We start from the raw sequence: 25,511 nt of genomic DNA, 5'->3' as shown, positions 1-25,511 counted from the left end.
TACAGAAATTTAACTGTACACGTGTCTACCTATATTTATGTTTTTTTTTTCGATAAAAAACGTATAAACGGATGGAAGAGTCCATTTTGGAAATGTGCTGATCGTGAAAAATTGACAGATAAGAAAAAAGGATTTCATACTCAATAATAGTAACAGAAGTATAAAAAACCCAAAACATGGTGTTAGACATACAGGTGATCACAAAAATGTAGAGAAATATATTGTACGAATAGGGCGTTTTAGTTTTTTTATATAATAATAGCATAATTATATTATAACTTTGGTATAGTGCACGTACACTGTACAATATAGAAAACAATTTTCGAAATTAATGTCATAAATTTTACAATGATGAAATCGTAGGTATGCGGTGAAAATTCGTTCGCAGCACACTCGGTGTCTTTATTCGTTTATTTAGGGTTTCCAATATAATAATATATTTTGATCTCCTGCAGAGTCCATTAAACGAATGATTTACCGGATGAACGAGTCATTAAACTCGAACAGCAATACATACAATTTGAAATATCGAGTATAAAAAAACCACCGGCTCTGGTGATTAATTTTATTGGACGACGGGTGCTGTTTCTATATAATCATTTTTTTCCCCGATACCTTTGAATATTTTCGAGTCGATACTTTGAAAATAAATTTAAAAAAACACATCCGGTGCGCAATGTTTGGGTAAATAATCATATTATAATATTAACATTAGTATGACGATAACCATAGTCAATAATATTGCAAAAAAGCATTCGTTTGTAGGTATATTAATATAAATGTTTATTGTATAAATATAAAATTCAAACTAGTGTTCATTATAATATCTAATAACAATATATTAATATTATACTGATAGATCTGTTTTAGCATGTCGACATATCAAAACATTTAAGAATAAAATATAATAATATTATTACATCAGTGTTGTCTTTTGCGACGAAACAAAACGTATAATAATGAAATAAAATATATCGTTTTCATTTTATTCGAAAGTTCTTAAAATGTTATTATAGCATAGTGTTTCTAGTGTGGTATTATGTGTAATAGTGTGTATCATGAGCGTGTATGTGCGTGATTGATGATGATGAAACGAAAAAGGAACAAAAGTATATAGGATATTGCGGCCGTGGACCACCGGTGCTTTAATCCGTTTTAGTTTTCACGAAACAGATGGTCGGAAAAATTATTACAGCAAGACGCAGACAATGACGACATATTTTTAAAATTCTCCGGCGCAGTAGTCTACTCCTACGATACAGAATACATCGTATTTATTCGTTCAAATCGATAAACCGAGTACAATACGTTTCACAGGGCCCGGACGTTCGAAGTTAAATATTGGTTCACGTGCCCCGAGGAATACCGCTTTTGAATAGATGATGTAAAACTTTTTATTAAAATGTTGACGGTCACGTATTGTATGACGCGAAAACGGTGCGGATGGTCAGGTGCGAAACGGGTTTCCCCGGACCGAAAATAATATAATAATATATGCACGGCGCATACAGCAGCGTGTACGTCTACGCGTAATATCTCCGGTCGACCCTGAACGCAATTAAAACTTTGGGTAAAGATCACCCCTATATATAAACACTGTCGGGTTAACAGATATAAAGTGGTTTTTTATTTTAGCGGTGTAACTATTTATTTTAGATTCTGAACGAAGTGATGAATGTATTGATTTTACAATGATGTGTGTTTTTTTTTTTTTTTTTTTTTTTTGTGTCTGTGTACAGCATAACTAGTCGAAATAATGCTCCAATTTCCAACTATGGGGGTGGTTTCCGATGTAAAAGTGAATATCCTTGGTGCATTGTAGAGGTAAAAAGTTAACATTTTCCAACAGTTTTCAAAAAAATCGAGAAAAACAAAAAAAAAATGACGGAAAAACGGCAATTTTTACGCAAAACCAGTTTTCGACCAAATCGATTTTTTTTTATTGTTGTAATTCAAAAACTAATCAATGAAAATACTTGAAATTTTCACCAAATGTTAATGTCAGTGGTATCCGTATATAGTTAAATTTTCAAAAAATTTTGACTTTTTTTGAGTTATTTATAGACCACTGAAATTTTCGATTTTTTTGAGAAATTTTTTTTAAAGTGTCGATAAAAAATTTTTGGATGACCAAAAAGTTTTGAAAATTTAATACAAGGTTCCTTATGAGTTGTTTTTAATGTAGCTAAAAAAAATTAAAAATCGTTAGACACAATTTTTTTTTATAAGCGTTTTTAGTTCAAATTTTTACGAAATCTGTCGAAAACGCGAAAATTTGCAAGTAATTTTGAAGTTGAAAAATCATGAAATTTTTTTCTTTTATAACTAAGTTTTGAAAATTTGGTACAAAGTTCTCCCTACATTTTTCTTCAAATATCTGTAAAAAAAACTCTACCGGATTCAGACAAAAAATTTTTATGAGTGTTTGAAATTTAAATTTTTACAAAAACCGCGTTAAATAACAGTTTAGCCTCAAACGATTTTTGATATTTGTTATTATTCAAAAAGTATAAGTCGTAGATACTTGAAAATTTTACCAGTTATTAAGATTCGCGTTTTCTTTACGTGATTTAAATTTCAAAATATTTTGACTTTTTTGAGCTATTTATAGACAACTGAAATTTTCAATTTTTCTGAAAAAATATTTTTGAAGTGTCGATAAAATTTTTTTGGCCCTATCAAAATACTTGAAAATTTAATACAAAGTTCCTCATAAGTTATTCTTATAGTGATTAAAAAATTATAAGAATACATAGGCACAATTTTTTTTTATTAGCATTTGAAGTTCAAATTTTGACGAAAATTCGTCAAAAGCATGAATATTTGCAAATTATTTGAAGTTTAAAAATCATAAAATTTTTTGTGTTTATAACTAAGGATTAAAAATACAACACTAAGTTTTCCATAAGTTTACCTTCAAGTATCTATAGAGAAAACTCGAAGCATCATTATAGGAAAAATTTTAAGTGCGTTTGAATTTTAAATTTTAACGAAATAGCGTAACGATAACGATTTATCCTCAAACGATTTTAAATATTTGTTATTATTCAAAAAGTATAAGTCGTAGATACTTGAAAATTTTACCAGTTCTTAAGACTCGCGTTTTATTTACGTGATTTAATTTTCAAAATATTTTGACTTTTTTTGAGTTATTTATAGACAACTGAAATTTTCAATTTTTCTGAAAATTGTTTTTTTATGTGTCGATAAAATCTTTTTGGCCCTATCAAAATACTTGAAAATTTTATACAAAGTTCCTCATATGTTATTCTTATATTGATTAAAAAATTATAAGAATACATCGGTACAATTTTTTTTTATTAGCATTTGAAGTTCAAATATTGACAAAAATTCGTCAAAACTATGAATACTTGCAAATTATTTTGTAGGTATATTTCATAAAATTTTTTGTATAAGTAGCTAAGAGTTGAAAATTTAATACAAGGTTTTTCATAAGTTTAGCTTACAATTATTATAAAAGAACTTAAATTTTGTTGTATTCAGGCCATTAAAACATAAACCACCTTTTTCACCAACCACTAGAAATTATATCCTAGGCTGACAAATCATCTTCGTTCAGAATCGTTTTTCGTATACAATGATAACTATCATTGGATTCAAATTTAACACTCCTATAATATATAATAATGATCCATACGGCACCTAATGTACAGCAGAGCGGTACTCACTTGCCCACTTTTTTTCGTTGACGATATAAAACACTAAACGTCTTTTGTTGCATTTTTTTCCTTTTTCCGCTACAGATAAATTAGTTTAAAGACGAAGTAAAAAAGTTTTTTCTTTACCCCACGTTCCACGCTCATCCGCTAAACACCTACCTCTTTATATATATATATAATATTTTGTACTTAACTAAGTGTATGGTTTTTATTTTTATTTTTCACTTTTATTTCTCCCTCTTTGTTTCAGATGGTTATACGAGGGCTTGGAAGAAAGTCGGCACCATCGGTCCGTCTAGTACCGGCGGACAATTGGTCAAGTTGGATTCGGTGGTATGGGCCGGCGGAAAAATGGTGCCGGCCTCTGATCTGGGCAGGCGGGCTGTGTACAGAGTGGTTACCGCTATTGGACCGCCATTCGTCATGCACGCGCCATTGCAACAGGATCGCCAGTGTCTACGTGGTATACAATGTTACCAAATGACGACGACTAACAAGGACAACATAACGATGATATTAAAGGACGTCAAGTTGGATTCGAAAAAAAAGTGAGTGACACGGAGCGATACAATAGCAAACGTGGTCGAAACACTTTGTATTATACCTATACCAGGTATTCAATAAGTTTGGAAACTCTTGATTTCAGTATTCATTTTTTAATACCCACACGGAAGAATAACAGATACAGATACAGCATTTATAATATAAAATATTTAATAACTCATTAATTATATCTCATATTATCGTTTATTAGTCTAATTAGCGTTTTCAAACCTATTGAACACCCATGTATAAGTATTATACCTACTTATTTATTATAAGTGTACCTATATGGTATATCACGATTATTGTTTGTTATTATATTTATAGCGCGACGCTACCGAACACGTATTGCTGTTTTGGGTTATCTATAGACCTACTGGAAAAAATGTCGAAAGACTTGGAATTTGATTTTCACCTATACTTGGTTGCTGATGGAACATTTGGGTCTCAGAAGATCCATTGGAATGGAGTGGTCGGTGAACTCGTGTCCGGAACAGCACACATGGCTTTCTGTCCGCTGAGCGTCACGTCTACAAGGTTAACGTCAAATACACGGAACCATCAAACAATAATTATTATAACTTGTAGAGTATATTTCATATTTTTGTTTTAGATCGAAGTGGGTGGACTTTTCTACGCCATATTTCTACAGCGGTGTGTCAATGATGGTTGCCCCGAAGAGAAAGACCAATGTTCCACTGCTCGCGTTTCTGTTACCACTAAGTCCGAGCCTGTGGATCGCTATATTTGTGTCACTTCACGTAACTACAGTGGCAGTGGCATTGTACGAATGGTTCAGTCCGTTTGGCTTAAATCCCTCCGGCAGACAAAGATCCAAAAATTTTGGGTAAATATATTTGTATTTTTAAACAGTTTTATTGTGTTGAACAATAACCATTATTTGTATTCACAGTATGCCTTCGGCGTTATGGGCGATGTGGGGACTACTCTGCGGTGCTCTCGTCAATTTTAAAGCACCGAAATCGTGGCCAAACAAATTTTTAATTAACGTCTGGGGTGGATTTTGCGTTATATTCGTAGCTAGTTACACTGCCAACATCGCAGCTCTAATTGCTTCACTTCTATTTCAAAACGCTGAAGTGGATTACAACGATCGAAATGTAAATACACGATTGTATCGAACACCGTCGTACAATTGTATTATAATACTACCCGTTGACATAATTTACATTGTACGACTGGTAAATGATATTTAATTTTCAGATGTTGTTGATGAAAGTCGGATCGGCTAAATCGTCGTCTGCAGAGGTTTATTTAAAAGACAAAAATCCACCTCTATGGCAACACGTTCAAAAATATTCTGTTCCCGATACAGCGTCAGGCATGCGAATGTTGAGGTAAAGTTATTTACGATGTAAAACCTAAAATTTTTCCTTGAGCTATATTACTTGGATGTATTTTTAAAATATTTGGATTCAACATTTGTGCAACAACAATTTTTAGTGAAATAAGTCTTTAGTGGTAAATGTCACCAAGGTTAAAAAATGTTATTGATTGATTGCAATAAGATCTTAGGTTATATTATATACGGCTTAATTTACATGTCTGACTGTTGGGAAGAATTAATGAACATGGGCGATTTATTATAGTAGATTATAACAATAAGGATCAAGTTAGGAACATAATTTTGAGTTATAGTTAAGTGACAACTCCGAGGTCTTTGTAATGGTTTTCGTTACATATACATATTCTAAAAGGATGTCGTTATTTGACAAAGATAAATATACTTGAATGCTTGGATGATTTCTAGTTTTAGATGGTTTAAATGTGATCCATACGTCTGAACAAGATATATAGTCGTACATATATTGTAGGCTAGATATACATTTATTCTTTCATAAATGCTTTGGGTGCTTAGTATAGACCAAAAATTACACGTTAACATGTTTTATACTTTTTTTAAAATCATTATTAAAACATTTCGTTTTTATTTTAAAAATCTTCAAAACGAGGTGACTGTTTTTTGCACAGTGAAGATAAGCTTTTAGTCAAAAAGGCTAATTGATTTGACGGGAAAAGATACAAAATGACTTTAAGATTAAAAGAGGACATTATTCAGATTAATAGACTAAATTTTTTAAGTTAACGTATAATTAACACTTTTAATCTCCCGGAAATGCTGTCTCATTATGCTGATATTATTTTAACTGCATAGCTTAATTTTAGGTTTAAAAATTATATAGTTTTTATTTCACATAGTATACAAATTTATAATTTAATAAAATGTATTCTTTACTTATTTAATTTAATTTTAAATCTTAGAAATGGCAGTTTGGACATATTTATCGGTGACAAACCCATTTTGGACTACTATAGTGGAACTGATCATGATTGTAAACTTCAGACACATGGAGATCCACTTTATGATGACGTTTACGCAGTGGGCATGACTAAAAACTTCATTTTAAAAGTCTGTTTGTGTATTATGTATTATTGTTATTATTAAATTAATTTATAATAATTAATTTTGTGTGTAATAGGAAAAGGTGTCTGCAGCTGTTTCAACGTATATAAACAACGGTTTTATGGATATCCTACAAAACAAATGGTTCAGTGATTTACCTTGTGTCAATCGTCAACTGGAAACATCAGATATTGGACAACCAACACCATTGGGCGTCGATGCATTTTTAGGTGTTTTCCTTATGTTAGGTTTTGGAATATTAGGGGGCGCCATCATCCTCTGCCTTGAACACGCTTTTTATCGCTACGCGTTACCCATACTTCGACAAAAGCCACCAGATTCGATGTGGAGAAATCCAAATATAATGTTCGTCAGTCAAGTATGTCAAACAAAATTATTAATACATTAGTATATTATACTTATTTATTTATTTATTTGTATTATAATATTACTACTATTATAGTATTATATTATAATTATTATACTGTTGTAACTAACTAGTAGCTACTATAAATTTTAATACTGGCAGATACCATCTTTATAACAATGAACATCAATATTTTTTTCAGAAACTACACAGATTCATAAATAACGTAGAACTAATATCGCCACAGCACACTGCTAAAGAACTAGTGCACACCCTAAGACAAGGACAAATCGCATCGTTGTTTCAAAAAAGCGTACGGCGAGTGAGTTTGCCTTTTATGCACCCTCAACACGCACAGGTTAGAAATATATTTATAAATATAGTCTGTGACTGGAGGTTTTATCGTTCTATTGTTACAGAAAGAGTTCGAGCGTAGAAAACGGAAAGGTCAATTCTTCGAAGTCATCGAAGAGATTCGAAGGTTTGTATGTTTAGATAAATCTATTGTCAGTCTTATTTTTATTATTATTGTTGTTATTGTTATAAAATGTGTGTTATTTACTCGTTTGTGTTTATGTACTTTTAGAATACAAAGGGAAGAGAGGGACAACAAAAAACAAAACGTCAGATTGACATTATCAAACTCTCCGACCGCCGGACAGTCTCCGAAGCGAACGACGTCAAAATTTTTGTCACCAGCCAGGTAAAGCTAACACTACATATAGTGATCATCATTTTTATTACCTTAATATTAAATATGTACTATAACAATCACCGATGACAAAAATGGTTTCCAGGTTGAGCCTCGGTAGACGTTACAGCAAACAGAGGTCACGGAGCTCGGGGAACTTGAGTATCCGTCGGTACAGCACGGACGTAGCTAGTTATTCAGAGACCGTAGGCAGACGACTGAGTCAAGGAGCGTCCAACAGTCCGCCGGACTTCAACACACGAAAACAACTGATCAGACGGTCTTCGGGAAACCCCAGTCCAGCGGATTCCAGCAGGATGAGCATATTTTCAGCATCTGAACTAATCGGGGCAAAACTTAGCAACAATAACTTATATGTGGAAAACGATCTACCACGCAGTCCCAACCTTCTGTCTCCAGGCGTATTTTTTAGGTACCTACAACTCGTTCATAAAATTGTATAAACGGAGCAATCTATATAACTGGCTATATTTGAAATATTTTATAGTTCTAAAAAAAACGTCTTTACTTAGTTTGAAGTTTGAACTATAAAAACTTTTAATTTATACAATACTGTAAATTAACAAAAAGCAATCTCACTGCGTTGTATTTTAGTTACCTACTCATTCTAATTTATTTTATGATTATCTACACTTAGTTTATTATTAAAAATGTAACAGATGAAATTTTATAGTTCATAATAGTAAATACTTTCATAGTTTTACCTTTTTTTTAGTAGAAATACAAATCTGTATAAAACTACAACCTATGATAATAAGTCAAATATAAAATATATAGTTAGTACTTATCAGTTAGAGCGTTTACATTATGAGATTTTTCGATTAACACAATCCTATTATTTAAAAAAAAAATTGTACAATCTGCAAGATAAGAATCGAATTTATATTTATGAAAATAGATAATTATAAAATATAATAGTAATCCTATAAATCCTATAAAATAGTCAATAGGTTAAGTCACTATGCGTGTAGCATGCACTTTCAGGAAATTGGTTAGTAATTAGCACACACTATAATAATATCCGTTATACGTTTTATTAAGCAGATCTACTTACTTATATATAATTTGTATCATGTAAATTACAAAAATATCTTAAAATAATATAAAGCAGTCGATAGGCCTAAGTAACTTGTAATAGTCGAAAAAAAATTGAAATTACCGAAAAGTCACATACATTTTGGCGATAGATAATCGATAAGTTCCTACTATCCATATTTACTTATTGTTAATAGAATATAGGATACAAATATCTACTTGGAAGTACCTATACAAGAATATATAAAATAATTGACTTAAAAAATTATTGCTATAGCCGGTTGAACAATGCACAGCTCAATAGAGTGTATTGATACACAGTGTAATTCTATCATAACATTACAGGTCGAGTTTTTCGTCAGACACCTCGTCGTCACGACCCGACTTGGGTATACAATCGCGGAAATCAAGCTATTCTCAGGGACCACCCCGGGTGGTAATCAACGGTGAGCAGTCGACCCGTCGCAAATCAGATGATGAGCCACCGGCCACGTTGCCGAGGATCATGGAGGTAAAGAGGGCTCGCCGGTCTAGCGACGGACACCGACCGACCAAGAACCGAAAGACTGTGGAGGTGTTCCGCTGGCTTAGGCAAGCGCCTAAAACGGAGCTGGAAGCGCTGAGCAAGATGCCTGAGGACGAGATCAAGCACTGCATAATCCAAGCGCTTAAGGACAAGGACCCGACTTGATTGCAAGTCGAAGGTGCCGATGGTGGAGGCTGCGAAGACGTAGACGATGACGACTTCGACGCCGAAGATACCGTCCCAGTGTAATTCGCGGCGTGGACTGCTGCGTCTGATGACTATTAATGATTGCATAAGAAATATTATTATATGATGAACGTAGAAAAAAAAAGCGCTCATTGTTTTCGTTGTTACATGTTTTACTTTACTTTTGTTTCCTCGAATAATAACTGATAGTATAATATTATATAATTGTATAATATTTAAATATTTAATATTAATATGGTAAAAGAAGACTGTCCGGCTGGGATATACGACAAGCTCGTTTTCGTTATAGGATTATTAAGTAAATCGATGCTCAAGTGCGTAGGTTAAGTGCTGCTGATGCTGTTGCTCTATTTCGGAACGACGAACGAGATAAAGGGACGTCTCAATTTCGGTAATAACTTTATTATAATGATACTGTTATAAGCGTTTATCGAAACCGTTATTCCATAAAATGTAGTCGTATATACTATTAAATTGTATTATATTGTTTTAAATCATGTTTATACTATTACTATATATTTTATGCTCAGATATAAATACTATATTACTGTAATGTTATAATAAAATTATATTATATTATCTGTTCATGTAAATAATATATTTAATATTTATATATGCATATATAAGAAATAATATTACTAATAGAAATAGGGTCGTTACTATTAATAGCGGTTTCTTGTTGGTTCTTAAAAAAAAATTTCATCTGTTTTCTACATTTTTTCGTTACTCGTAATCAAGTGTTCATATTACATTCTATAATATAATATATAAATAAGTATGTGTGCAAGTGCATAATATTGTTTTTGTTGTTGGCAATGAGGTTTAGGTTCATTGTTTAAAATTTTACACAACCGATGTATTCCGATGAAACGATCCCGAAAGCTAAAAAGTAATATACGTTTTAACTTTTATTCAAATATTATGTTGTTAGAATATCAATACAGTAAATCATATAATATGTATATAATATACATATATATATTTATATGTTTATGCGTGTACATCATTATATATATTGTCATTTGGTTGATTTATTTAAGATTTAATTAAAAGTCAATTAAAAAAAACTTTAAAATTAAGAATTAAGTTATTTTTCTTCAAATGTGCATAATATTATTATATTAGTTTCCTCTGCTCGTGATCCGTGTAACCGAATAATTTTGCACCTCAACACGACGAACGATAATAGTATGTCATAGAGCTTGTATATTTTATTATAAATATAAAGCGTGTGACTACGACGATGATGACCTTGAGAGAAACAGCTGCGGTGCAGAATAAATAACATAAAAAAAAAAAATTTAAAACGAAAAAATAAATTGAATACGTGTGTGGTAGATGGACCGCGTATTTACCTATAGCATTATATTTACACAGCTTTCGGAAACCAGCGTTTCCACTAACGTCCTCCTTGCGACTAGGTAACAATATCATAATCATTTAACGGAAAAAAAAAAACTCTATCGTTCCTATTCTCCAGAAAATATAGTGTCAGTCGGTGTGATAATGGTGTTAGTGTTATTATTTTTATTATTGTCCGCCGGGATGTCTAGAAACGGAGCGAATAAGAAGAGGACACAAAGACGTCATAACATTATGATAATAACTGTGATGATAATAGTAAAGTTGTATATTATTATTATGACGATAATGGTAACAGAATCGGTGACCCGAGATACGTGATATGCCGACGACCAACAGGTTAGTGCGCCAGCGGAAACAATGATAATATAGCCGGGGACACGCGCCCGCGTTTCCGCTCGAAGAGGGCACCGCCTGGTGGTGGCGGCGACCGCGGCAACCGTAGCGCTAGTCGTCGGGCGGTGTCGCGTGTGCGCGCGCGAGTCCTCGGTGCGTCGAAAATCAATATAGGCTCAACCGTAATTTTTCTTACGGGCTTTTTTCCTCCTAGTTTTCAGTTTAATTTTTCCGCCCGCGACGTTCTCGCGCATCGACGACTACAATATTTATTATACGCGACGACGCCGTACTAAATATATTCTGTTATCGCTGATATTTCGAGCCGTCGTCCCGTCATAGCCGGACAACCGCACGCGTTTTGGCAGAGACGAATCAAAATCAAAAAAACTATAAACACGGTCCACCGAGTTCTCTTCCGATACCGTTTGGGTGAGTTTTCAAATACGCGCGCGAAAAATTAAAATTAATTAATTAAAAAAGAACGCGCGCGTTTCGTTCAGATCTGGTGAATCCGTGACACCAGGTGGCGCCCCGTCGTCGTCGTCGTCGCCGCCGCCGTCACATATTATATCGATTGGGCTTTTGATCCTTTTCGCTCGCCGTGTCCGTGTGTATACCTTCGCCCGCGCGCGAGTGTGTACGTGTACAGTGTGCGTGTACGTGTGTGTTGTTCACGTGAGCGTGTGCGCATTTCTGGATTGTACCTCCTACGCGTACACAGCCGCCACCGCTGCTGGTGCTACTGATGACAAACGCCTGAACTCGTGGAGGAACGGACTTATCGAAGTTTTCGTGCCGTACAGTGTGGGAGGCGTTACGAGCACTCTCCCACCCCTCTTCCAATAGTATAGTCACCGTCGAGTTTCGCACGAGGTAAGTCACACCGCACAATATAGCTGCCCCAGACAGTGCGTGTGGTTTTTACATACCTATATCGAGTGGCTTTTTCACGCCTACACGTCCGACGACCCGTTTGTGTTACAGCGACAACCGTTTTTTGTCGGGTGTACTGCAAAAATGGCCGGGCAAGACGGTAAATGGCAGAAGGAAGGGTCCGACCAGAACTTTGATTACATGTTCAAGTTGCTCATCATCGGCAACAGTAGCGTTGGAAAGACTTCGTTCCTGTTTCGGTACGCCGACGACAGTTTCACGTCGGCTTTCGTATCCACGGTCGGCATCGATTTCAAAGTAAAAACTGTGTTTAGGCACGACAAACGAGTCAAACTTCAAATATGGGTGAGTCCGATAATTATTAGAACAATAATCCCAATCAATATTTTAATGCAATACAGAGCGGTCCAAAGGTCCGACAATGCTATAATAATACATATTGACATTGTCTCTTCCTACAGGACACGGCAGGCCAGGAACGTTACAGGACCATCACGACTGCATATTACAGGGGCGCCATGGGTTTCATACTCATGTATGACATCACAAACGAAGAGTCCTTCAACAGCGTACAGGACTGGTGAGTTTTTTAGTTTTGTTCCTTATATAAATACTGCCTATGTACGAGTATATTATATACTATACATCACGCGGGGTAGTCCTAATTTTATTGTAAGGGTGGTCTCTGGGTGGAGGGAGGTGGGAGGTGACAACGTTGAGCTAAGATTTCGTTGTACGACATTCAGACACTCGACATGCATTTTTAATTTTTATCACTCACACGTATGACCTATATATATTATATTGCCTTAGTAGTTCGTGCTAAATACAAAAACTATGATGTGGCCCATTTATACTTATCACCCGCATTTGCGTCCGTCTTTCATAGGGTAACACAGATCAAGACGTACTCTTGGGACAACGCACAGGTGATACTGGTGGGCAACAAGTGCGACATGGAACACGAACGTGTGATATCGTACGAGCGGGGCAAAACGTTGGCCGACGAGCTGAACATCGAATTCTTCGAGACGTCCGCCAAAGATAACCACAATGTCAAGGTCGGTGCAGTACACATGTATAATATTATAATGATACTATACAAATAATATGCGTATATTGTTATCAAATAGATGCATGCACACCTATGTCGAGGTATTGTAGTGTTAACGGTTTGAAAAGCGAGTGCTCATGTATTATAATATGGGTACGTTCTACCTATACGTTCGTTTTTCAAAACCCACATCGTCTGTGAATAATTTATAACGCCATGTATGTATTAGTATTATGTGCATAAACCCGTTAGGATGATATTATTATTATTATTTTTACAATATTCGCTAGTGCAGCCGTTAGTAACCCGGTTTTTTTTTTTATCGGTATGTTTAATGCGATTTTTGCTACGCTGAGATGATAGAGGTGTGGGTGGTTGGCGCAGGGTGTATACGTGTGTAAACATAGAGTTTTATCGTTGAAAAATGATTAATCGTCACCCCCGAAAACTGCTTCGACTACAATCGAAATACGTTACATATAGTGTGGTGTACGCACGATACGTTAAATTATTATTTATTATTGCCAGCTATAAGGTAGTACCTAAACCGTTTCCGGAGAACTTTATAATACGGTCTGTACTGTAGAAAATCTATAAGAGGTAATAATTTTGTAATCACGTGACTCTCAATATTCCCAGTTTAATTTTACGGGGTTAACATCTAATGATTCGCAATAAAAGAATCGCCCAGTACACAGCGTTGCCTTTCGATTATATTTTCTTCTGTTTAATCGGTATCTCCACATCAATAAATTGAGTCTGCAGTCTATTTTATACAATATATAAACACATAAACACACACTCACGCACATATGTATACATATTTTATATATATTATTTCTTGGCAAACCGTACTTGAATATGAGCTCAAGAGACATCGTCGCCTAGCGTGACACAGTAATCAATCGAGTCTGACTACGCTGCGGGTCCGTCTGTGACACGTGCGCAACACTGCTTTTCGTGTATTAAAGTTTCCTTGTGGGTCAACTGGGCCACTGGGTCGATGAAACAACATAATAATATTACATAACATCGTCATCGTGATGAAGATCTAATGACGTTGTCAACGCGTACCCGCCAGTGGTATTCCGGTATTATGTTAATAAATAAATTAGTTGCCCGGCGGAGATCGTAAAACGAAATCACGGCGCAATTTGTTCGAATAAACGCCAACGCGTTGTTTCTGTATATTAACCAAAAACGGGGCGAATAATTCACGTGAGTATCGCCGCGACGACAGCAGAAAAACGGCGCCTCCGACGGCGAGAAACACGATCACATCGTACAGCATATTTATGCGCGTAGCACTCGAAGAGAAAAATAAGGCCGTCGAAAATCAACCGGTGACCCCCGTGGTGTGTATACACAATTATTTCCACTTGCTGGGTAAACGGCGTAATTACGTCGCGGGTGTGCGACCGACCGGACAGCGTTTATTATTACAAATAGAGTGTGTTCCAAAGTGATTCCTCCGATCGTATTTATTGGGAAATATGAGTTATTACTGATTTAGAAAAGTTCTATAGGTTAGTAAGTTTTTTCACAGTGTTTACGAATATCAACACACACTACCCCCTCATTACTTTCACGACATACATCCAAGCGGTATTGATATTAATGTAATTAGTTTTTTTTTTTTTTTTTTTTTTTTATTGCCTTTGCCACCTTGTTCTCCGGATTTTATAGTCTACCATTTGGTCTTGGAGGTACATAAAAGGCACTGTTTATTTATCTTCCCTTACGAGAAATTTTAATTAACTGAAAAGACGCATTAATGAGTATATCAACTTGATTACGGTCGATATATTATATCAACGGGTTTATGAAGAATTTGAATAATATTTAGATGAATGCCATACAAGTAACGAGGGTAACAAATAACAATTGAACATATTCTTTTATAAACATTGTAACAAAACTTAATAACGTAAAATATGCTAAGCTATACAACTTATCTTAACATGTATTTTCATAAATTGTACAATAAATACATTTTTTTGAAACACTCTGTATAATACACTATAACATACCACTACGACGTCATCTTTTAGATTCAATATTATATCATCGGTAAGTTTTATCGACGAAATCCTCATACTATAATACATTTACCTATATATATTATGTGATGTCCTAAATAGCCCACAATTCTCGGTAAATATTGGAGTATGACATTTTTTTTTTTAATTTTCCAACATTTATTAAGGCGTATTACGGAGTATCATAAAAGTTTAACAAAAATTAACCGATTTTACGTGAGCTGTAGATATTGCAGTTAATATCCTGTAACAATTACGAACTTTTATCTCTGAGCCTGTATGTACAAGTCATGGACTTCCAAAGTAAAAACTCTATAGTAATATAATACATCCACAGCTGACTCTCTTCAAAATATTGTTCTTTTAAACATCCTAAAGGCAGAAAATATATTAATACATGGACTATGGTTTAGTAACAAAAAGGTTTTAATCGCTACAAATACTGTCTCCTATTTAAGAAGAGCTTTAAACTTTTTAATTTATATTACGTTAATGAACTCTCATCCGCTGCACCTTTCGAATTAATGCTACAGAATTACAATATTTTCCATCCAGACAGGCGAGGTCGTCGCGGTTTGTCACAATTTCTACGTGAATCTACTTATTTTACTCAGCAAAAGCTTAATTTCTATATATTTTTATATACATGACTTAGAATTCTTTAACGAGTTTTGCAAAACAAGCATCGCTAACAACTTTTCTCATTGCGAATTTTGATTTCTCTACAAGTTCAAACCAACATAATATAAATTTAACCATTACCTAATGCCTGATCTATTTATCTATTTTAATTTATTTTCTAATTTACTTAAGATTGTAAGTTGCAACTACAAAATTATAACATTCCACTTTTATAAATGTGAAATACTAAATTCTACTTATACCTCGTCCATCTAGCATTCTAGCACATTGTTTTATAATTGAGAAAAGACAATTATTAGTTTACATACTAAAAAGAGTTTTAACTTATTTTAATTTAATTTCTTTCTAAAATAAACTTTAGTTAAGCATAAAATTAATAAACAGTCAAGTAGATTCATTGAAAAATTATTTATATGGTAAAGAATAAAATTATAAAACTTACAAAACTTTTACAAATAGCAAGTAAAAGTTGTCATAATTAAGAGTAAAATACCACATGTTATTTAATTTAATATATTGAAGTTATGGTATGTCCGATCAAAGTTTTCAAAATTAAAAATTGTGTGATTCGCATCAGTAAAATTAATGGACATTTAAATTTAGAATAAAAGCATCAGTTAATTATTTTGAACATGGCCTAATTCGTATATTGTAGGTCGATCAACGTAAGATATAATGCATATTGAAATAATATAGATGATAAGAATAATATTATTAATATTTAATATACAAAACGTATATTATTAACAAAAACATAATTTTATTTTAAATTATTAATATTTGTGGACAGGCACCTACGACATTACGGTATGGTAATTATATCTGTTTTGTTTGCAGGCCGTGTTCGAACGACTCGTGGACATTATATGTGACAAGATGTCCGAGAGCTTGGACTCTGACCCCACACTGGTGGCCGGTGCTAAGGGCACAAGGCTCACTGAACAGCCGCAAGGTCCGAATAATCCGAATTGCAACTGTTAAAAGTCTTATACCCGGTTTCGGATACCCACCACGGCCCAACGAGATACTTCAAACAACAAAAACCGTTACAGCAGTACCGAAACACAAAAAGACATTTAGCAAAAATAAAAAAATAAAAAAAATAAAATAAAACAAAATTTTCAAACAAACTAATAAAACCTATAACCGTGAGCAGCGGATCGTTCATATATTATTGTAGGCTGAAAAGCGATGAGTATTAAGTATAACACACATTTACGTATTGTATAAAAGTTAAAAATTATGATAGAGCCACTACCTCATCTGCAGATATTGTTTTAGAGACGTGTGTCCGTTTTCTTGTTATTTTGTTGTTCAGTGCTTCGTATACAATTTACACAGAATTGTCACATATTATTTAAGTTTAACAATAACAATACAATGTATTGGTACCTAATAATATAATACTATATTATCATACGCCGGACAATAAATATTTATTTTTTTTTTTTTTTTTGGATTTAGCCGAGTTTTCACAAAATATCATCCGCGACGATACTACTTTTTAGCACAACACTTATTCCGTCATAAGTTACAAATAATTTGATTATTTGTTTTTGAGCAGAAAAAAAAGATAAAAAATTATTATTAGAGTATTAACTCCCGAGGTCTGCAGTTTTTTTTTTACAGACGTATTCAAATTTGTTTAAAATAAATAAAGGAATAAATCTAGTAAAAAAAATTATAATACCAAAGGAGTGCTTTTTGCGATAACCAATGACGTTGTAGGTATAAAAAAAAAAACAAATTATTAACGTTCAACGATGACTTTGGATCACGTTCGCGACGAGCACTCAATACTGAATATTCGGTGTATATAATAATATTATTATCGTATAGGTACGTACTTGACAACGAGTTGACACATTTTTCTTTTGTCTTAATTGAGCGGCGGTCCTCGATCTAGATTTGTTTTTCGATGATAATAAATGTTGTGCGCCATATAATATTATTTCACCATATTTATGGCCTAGCAATGCTATATCCTTTTAGGGTGCTTTTGACGATACAACTCGATTACGTATTATATTGCATCTTATATTTTATAGGTATGTTCATATGCACAACAATAACAATATTATTGATAAATCGCCAACGACGATCGCCGCCGATAAAATATTTTATGTTTTTTTACAATCTTTTGGATTTACGTGCGCTCGAATGAATTTATATAATAAAATAATAATATTTACAGTATACACTGTCGCAGACTGTACTTGTCCCACACCACTCGGCGTGTAGTTATATACATATTATATATAACATAGTTAAACTACTATAACTAGTATTTACTACTATTAATAATAATAATTTTAAAAAATATTTATAGAGGTACTCGTGTTAAAAAATATTTTCTAGTCGAATGATGTTGATGCGCGCACTTTAGTGACGCCTATATATACATAGCGGAGGTAGTTTATTATTATACATACCAAATTAATTATGATAATATTATACATAGCAATTGATTGTTCGTTTGGTCTTGATGTTTGAAATTTATCCCGTAAAAAAGAAAAACCGTTTTTGAAAACGAAAAAAATATTCTATAATATGCAATTTTGCATTACACGCTAAACAACAACGTTAATGTGTACTATACATATACATATTTAATATTTATATTATATAATTGTATTTGATTTTTGACTACAGTTAATTATTATTAATTATTATTATCATTATAATTATTATTATTATTATTATTATTATTATTACAAATTAATTAATATATAGGTAATTATTATTTCATGTATAGATAAATTAAAATAAAAACTATCAAACCAAAATCGTATTTGTAATTTTACTGTTTAGTATATATGATTAATTATTCAATACAATTAAGTTGAATGTACACTTGTTTAACCCTGTTTTCTGATGTTAAAGGTACAGACACGAGCGCGCTTTAAAGTATCGTCATATCGTGTTACATGTTAATACTATACTCGTAACTACTACTTACATACTATAATAATATTTCAATAAAATTGCAAATTAAATTTTTCATCTTCATTTTATTATATTTTTGCGTTTTGGTCAACATTAATTTTATTATTAGATAAAAATATGTGTCAATAAAAATAGTATAAGATACATTATTATAAGAAAAATGCTTATACAATTTAAAAATTAAAAATTGTATAAACTACTCAATAATACGTTTTTAATAATTAATTTATTGATACATGCTTTATAATAGTTTGACCAAGAAACTAAGAAAAAAACTTAACAACCATTATATTGTTTTTGTTTGACGTAAATTTAAAAATATTGCAATCAATAATATTTTTGTTTTGTTATTAAATACTTTTTTTAAAAAGATCGCAAGAGGACATTTGTATATATTATAAACGTACAAGATAAAATTGTTAAGTCCACAAAAATCAAATTACTCATTTATTGTTAAAACTAGAGTAAATTGACATATCATAATTTATAAAGGTAAGAATATTATCTAAAGCATCTTGGAGGCTTTTATTAATATTTCAATTTTGAAATAAGTTATAATTATAATTTTAAAATGTATACTGTTTTAATAACTGGTTTATATTTGATCTGTAATTAAAATATCAATAAAAGCCTCCTGCATGCATTAACATTTTATGATAGATCAATTCATAAAAAAGCAACAAAGTAAAATGAATTATTGTGAACGCAAAATTTGTTATGATGTACGATTATAAGACGAAAATCACACATGTGGTTGTGGTGTTTTCAGAGTAATCGGTAAAACCTAATGGTGTATTGACAATACTGAAGTATTTAAACTTATAACTTCAATTTTATAAGAAATTTTATACGTATATATAATACATTATTTAATATTATAAAAAACCCAATTTTAAGCATTTATATCACTGTAGGCCTACAATACAATTGTATCATTGAATGTACTTCAACAAATTAAACAACACCAACATAATATTGTATGCACTGAATACTGATTATAGTTTAGCGGAATTATATAGTTCAATATGACAGTGTACCACAACAAATATTCATATATTTATATATATATAATAACACGGTGAACGATGAACATTTAAAATTTTTTTTTTCATATACAGTTAAAAAGTGATAAAACTATTTTAATAAAATGTACCTATAATTAATAACTATACTAATAATGAATATCTGATTCTATATAGATGGTTTTTATTTTTATTTTTCTAAACTGAATGAAAACAATAACCGATAACATGTGAAAAATATTTTTTTTTTTTGATATTTTATTTTTAATATCTTATGATATGAGAACTTAGAATAATAATTCATGACTAAACTGACTATAGTAGTATAGTGGTCAATGAAACAAAACATCCAATGTTTAATACGTCACACATATTATACTCTAGCGAAAACGGGCAATTCATTTAAATTCATATTATATTGTACACTGGACGTATATCTCGAAACACATTTCTCTACCACCTTATCACGACAATTGTCAGATAAGGGATTTCCAATTTAATAATATATGCCATTACCCATTAGGCGAACTACTGCCTTGAATTTTTATAGACAATGACTGTTTTTTGATATCGTCCATGACCTAATTTACAATCGATAACAAATGTTTGTATACATGCATAATATGTTTAAAACACGCGGGGTTTACTTCCGGTTTTAAACAGCCGAGATTATAGCATATTATAGTGAATTCGCAATGGACATTCATTCTACCAGGCAGGTAGAAACACATAAAACTTTAATATCAATAATAAAATTGTAAATAGTGTTTATGTTTATTCCGTTATAGATGCATTTATTTTATTGAGTAAAAGACGTTTTATTATTAACCTAGAGCTATAGCATAAAGGTAACTTGTAAAAACTAAAATCTATATTCTTATAGTAGTTACTTAATATGGTATATTATTATTTTATTATATTTCATATACATATAAATACTGGGCTCTACTGAGAAAACTCTTGTGAGGGGCCCAGTAGTTCTAAAATAAATTTTTAAAAAAAAAAACACATTATATTTTGTTTAAATTAAATTATTTTACGCATTATTAAAATAAACGAATGCAATATTATTTCTATAATAATATTAATCAATATTAATTAATTAATATTGATGATTTTTTTACTTTTTAATTTTTATACTCAACGAAAATTTAATAAATATAAAAATAGTTACAATTAAACAACAGAAAGTATATAATTTTATGTGTATAATACAGACGTTGAATAGTTTGATTACTTTTAGTATTATTATACTTAATATCTGAAATTAACTCCATCGGTATCAGTGGGCCTAAAATTGTAAATAAATTTAATTTCTATCAAGATGCCGGGTATGATAAATGGGAAAGTAGTTATTCGTTCTGCTATACGGTAGTTGTCGAATTCAAATGTACTTTATCATTAAATAAATCACTTTAATATATGAGATAAATTTGAATTCAATAATAAATCATTGCATGTAAAAAATGATTCTAATCGAAAACGGTCAGTCAGTTTATTTAAGTATATTTTATGTTTTTATTTTGTATTAACTGTATTACTCGACTTCGCCCGTGTGTAGTTTTTATTTTTTCTTAATAAAATTCATAAATCAACACACATATAGTTGTGTTTTAAAGAAGAAAAAAATGTATAATCAATATTTATAATTTATCAAGTGCCAAATAGTAGTAGTAGCTGAATTATAAATAAAAAATAGTAATAACATTTACAAATGATTTTAATCAGTCTATAATTATAATTGTAATTTGTATAATATAATTTAATTATGAATATTTAAAATAACTTAAGTCAAAACCTCTTGGTATACTATATTCAGAGTTTTATTCTGTAATACCTAATGGTCAGGTTTTCCAACTTTAGAAAATGTTACTTACAATATTTTCCATATGAGAAACAGTTATTTTTTAAATCTATACCGCAAAAACTTAAAGTCTAGCGTTGCTTAAAATAAAAGATAACTCGTAGGCTCATTAAGTACAAACTCGTGAAAAAAAATCGTTAAATTATTTAAATAACACGCTATAAATACCGTAACCTTGAAATACAATCCCCCCTCCCTCTCCTCAGACAAAAAAAACAAAGAGTATCTACACTACATGCAGATACATAGGTACATGTATATTGTATATGCCTTGTTATAGCAATCGGTTGCTATAACAACCGATTACTATAGACAATCACTGTCTCAACTGGTAAGATTTTCGGTGTCGAACGAATTAACAGAATGACCCCCAGCCATAAGTCATATACATGTCAAAAAAATTAAAATCGAATGACGTTTTGACACTCAGGCGGGTATTTGTTTTTAAAAAATACCTGTTCTTTTATATATAATATAAAGGATACAGTGGGAAAGTACAAATGTTTATTTTTTTATGTGTTAATACATATTTTTAAATAATCCATTGGCATTCATCAAAAAGACAACACCTTTATTACATGGAGGCCAATCTTGTTGCATTTTTTGCGTGTTATACAGTAAAAGAGGCGTAATAGTGTTATAATTGCATGCAGGACATGCTTGGTCTAAATAGGTCTATATTTATTACATTAAAGACTAGAAGACTACACATTAAAATTACTAATAAACAAATTGTTTTTAAGATAAATTATTAGGTTTCTTCCAAAGAAAATAAATTATCTAATTCTTTTTCCTAAAGGCAATTTCTTTACAAAAGCGATCGTATTTTAGATTGTCCAGCCCGTATTGTTATTTTATGAATATCAGGTTACGATTTGCTTTAGAAGAGGATATTATCTACGTATTTATATAATGGCGGTTGAAAGCAATGTGCCGAACCCTTATCGATATTGTTAAAAATGTAATTCCAGTATTTTGTTGTTCGCTTACCTATAAAACATAATCGCACACCACATGGTATAATATATAACTATTATTCTTGGCAATTAAATACAAGTTACCTACACCAAATTTAAAAATTAAAATCACTTTTTTATTTTTATTTAATATTATATTACAATATTATTATTATTATTAATTATGCCTCAATTTTAATCATACTATTAAATATTAATCGTTTGATAACCGCTTCATTGACGTGTACGAAAACAAATCCTCTAAGTTATGGCTTGATAAATCGGTTAATTTTACTAACCAATAAAATTATAACTAAGTGATCAGATATGACAGATAAACTTAATTCCAAATATCAATAAACACCTACTGATGTGGACTGGCTGAAGTGCAGGAGTTCTACAACACTCAAAACCCGTTTTATACTTTGCCCTCAGACCTAAAATGTGCCTGTAATACTTACAAATCAAAGTTAGAAGATATAAATTTATGACATGAGAAATGATCAGTCATCACAACTTTTTAACTAATGGAAACTATTGAACATCTATAAAACTATAAGTATATGATTAAACTATTACACCAACTACATTTAAATTAACTTAATTACACTAAAAAATTCTATTTTCCAAATCCAGACTTTATTTTAAATTGCAGTAAAACACTAATAATTTTACTGTAGAAAGTATAAAAAGTATTTTTGATTAAACGAATAAGTGTACTTGAGAAGTATAAAAAATATTAAGAAGGGTAACTCTGGTTATTAGACCCATTTGCTACATATAAGAGTTATAAAAAAAAAAAAGTTAAACGCTAAAATAAAAATAAATCCTTAGATATAAAAAATAGTTTATTAAACTAGCTTATTACAGAGATGTTGATTGTTAACAACTGATGTGCTACACGACTATTTTAAATGTTTTTATTAAATTGCTATAATTTTTACATTACAATACTTTATAAAAACATTTAAAATATTGTACGAGACCCATTGTATTATCGACTTATAAAATACTGTCTCTCCATTTTGATTTCTATAAAAAATATAGTATGTATTACACACATTTAATTTTATTTCTATTTTATTTTTAATAACGCTAAAAGAAAAATATGTTATTTTTATTCAATATTATATCAAATATAAACTATTTAGTAATGGCAGTAAGTATAACTCAAAAGGCAATTTAATCTAAAATCTATGTTCATGGTCATAATTTGGAAGTGAAAATAGAGTATAGTTTACGAAGTATTTAGAATAATATACAATTTAAATCATTTTTCAAAATATATTTTTATTTTTAAATTTAAAATGAAGTATGTATTTGGAAAAGAGATTAAGGTGAAAAACCTTTTAAATTCACTGTAACATCAATTGTATCTATGCAATTAAAAACAATTAAGCATATTATCCATACTAACAATTAAATATATTTATTAGTATTTTTTTTATACATAAACAATTTATATTAAATTTTCAAGTTCAATATAGTTTGTAAAATGTTGTGATTTTAATGAATTTTGTTAAAATGTGAACTTAAAAAGCTTGCAAAAAACGTTACCAATAGTTACCATACATTTTCGATATTTTTAAATTGATAAATTAAAAACTTCACAAACATTTTTATATTTTATCCATTCGTAACATTTTTATCGGCATTTAAAATATCTACTCATGTATTATAACCAATTATGTAAAATCTTGTCAAGAAAATAATTAAAAATTTCAATTACTGCGCCTCAAGTAAAATCAATTAGTATATAATTATGCTTTTTTTCGTTTAGTAGTCACTCAATTGTGCCCAGTTTAAAAAAAAAAACAATAAAAAAATAGCGACTTTGTATACAAAATCCTACACTAACCTCTTCCAGGTTTTGGCCATTGCATATTTAATGAATAGAGAACCTAGTTTTACAACTATTAAAATAGGTTAAATAAACAATAAAACTTTTTTATGCTGCAAAAATATAGACAGAGATTGATTTAAAATAGTATCAAATATTATACAGGAAATAAAAAAGCTATAAAAGCTTAGACCAGCTATAACAGATTTGTATAGTATTTCTTGAGAATGTCAATATATACATAAAAACACGATGAAAGCTTTTTAACAACATATTTTGTTCCAAAAGAGGTAAATATTACCTCTGTAAACAATTTAATTAAACAACCAATAGTTTTGATACATTTAATCAAGGACTGTAACATAATATGTAATATATGATTGATACACAAACAATAAGTAAAATGATCGAAAATCAATTATAAAAAGCGGGTAAGTGGGTACCGCTCTGATGTACATTAGGTGCCGTTTGAATCACTATTATATATTATAGGAGTGTTAAATTTGAATCTAATCATAGATATCATTATGTACAAAAAATGATTCTGAGCGAAGATGATTTGTTATTTGTGCTACTGAAGGTCAATCCATTAGTCATACAGAAGTTAATTAAGCGTATGTCATTATCATTACTTCTTTCGTGGAGACTTTCTCGATCCAGGGTTTGTTGGTACATCTCCTCTCTTCCCCCTTTAGCATTTAAGTCTCCAAGTACAATTTTGACACATTAATTGGGTATCTAGTTCTTCGTAAAAACTTTCTTTGGTATCCTCTCCTTTTTCCTCCGTTGGTGCGTAGCAGTTAATTATTACTATAATACTACGTCAAAGATGTATCCCATTAACCGTATGTAGCATATGCGTTCACTTATTGCTTGAAATTTTTTAACATGTGGTAAAATAGGCTCATTTACTACAAATCCTACTCCATTTTTGTACTTTCCGTTTCTGTTACCACTATAGAAAATTGTTTTATCATCCTTTTTTATGTTTCCTTCACCAAGCCAACTAACCTCTTGTAAAGCTAGTATAGCAATATTGTAATTTTGGGTAGCGTCCA

The 25,511-nt window shown here is 31.2% G+C and overlaps 2 protein-coding genes across 3 annotated transcripts in view; both read left to right on the top strand.

The window, feature by feature from the left end:
- LOC114125219 (glutamate receptor ionotropic, NMDA 3A-like) overlaps nucleotides 1-10,574 on the top strand; it is a 131,514-nt gene extending 120,940 nt beyond the window's left edge. For both annotated transcript variants that reach the window (XM_027988766.2, XM_027988765.2), the window contains 12 exons: nucleotides 3,931-4,228; nucleotides 4,551-4,760; nucleotides 4,837-5,070; nucleotides 5,137-5,344; nucleotides 5,448-5,581; nucleotides 6,507-6,654; nucleotides 6,725-7,027; nucleotides 7,218-7,373; nucleotides 7,435-7,496; nucleotides 7,602-7,718; nucleotides 7,813-8,139; nucleotides 9,108-10,574. In XM_027988766.2, coding sequence (XP_027844567.2) covers nucleotides 3,931-4,228; nucleotides 4,551-4,760; nucleotides 4,837-5,070; nucleotides 5,137-5,344; nucleotides 5,448-5,581; nucleotides 6,507-6,654; nucleotides 6,725-7,027; nucleotides 7,218-7,373; nucleotides 7,435-7,496; nucleotides 7,602-7,718; nucleotides 7,813-8,139; nucleotides 9,108-9,453 — 2,543 coding nt within the window. In that variant the 3' untranslated portion in view covers nucleotides 9,454-10,574. The remainder of the gene's footprint in view (nucleotides 1-3,930; nucleotides 4,229-4,550; nucleotides 4,761-4,836; nucleotides 5,071-5,136; nucleotides 5,345-5,447; nucleotides 5,582-6,506; nucleotides 6,655-6,724; nucleotides 7,028-7,217; nucleotides 7,374-7,434; nucleotides 7,497-7,601; nucleotides 7,719-7,812; nucleotides 8,140-9,107) is intronic.
- A 753-nt stretch (nucleotides 10,575-11,327) lies between these two features.
- On the top strand, nucleotides 11,328-18,826 carry LOC114125218 (ras-related protein Rab-3). Its single transcript, XM_027988764.2, has 5 exons — nucleotides 11,328-12,069; nucleotides 12,181-12,435; nucleotides 12,552-12,670; nucleotides 12,980-13,151; nucleotides 16,663-18,826. The coding sequence occupies exons 2-5, from the start codon at nucleotides 12,214-12,216 to the stop codon at nucleotides 16,804-16,806; spliced, it is 657 nt and encodes a 218-aa protein (XP_027844565.1). The 5' UTR covers nucleotides 11,328-12,069; nucleotides 12,181-12,213; the 3' UTR covers nucleotides 16,807-18,826.
- Nucleotides 18,827-25,511: the final 6,685 nt, after the last annotated feature.

Source organism: Aphis gossypii, chromosome 1 (assembly GCF_020184175.1).
Source record: "Aphis gossypii isolate Hap1 chromosome 1, ASM2018417v2, whole genome shotgun sequence".
Taxonomy (NCBI): domain Eukaryota; kingdom Metazoa; phylum Arthropoda; class Insecta; order Hemiptera; family Aphididae; genus Aphis; species Aphis gossypii.
This window is presented reverse-complemented; position numbering and strand designations above follow the sequence as displayed.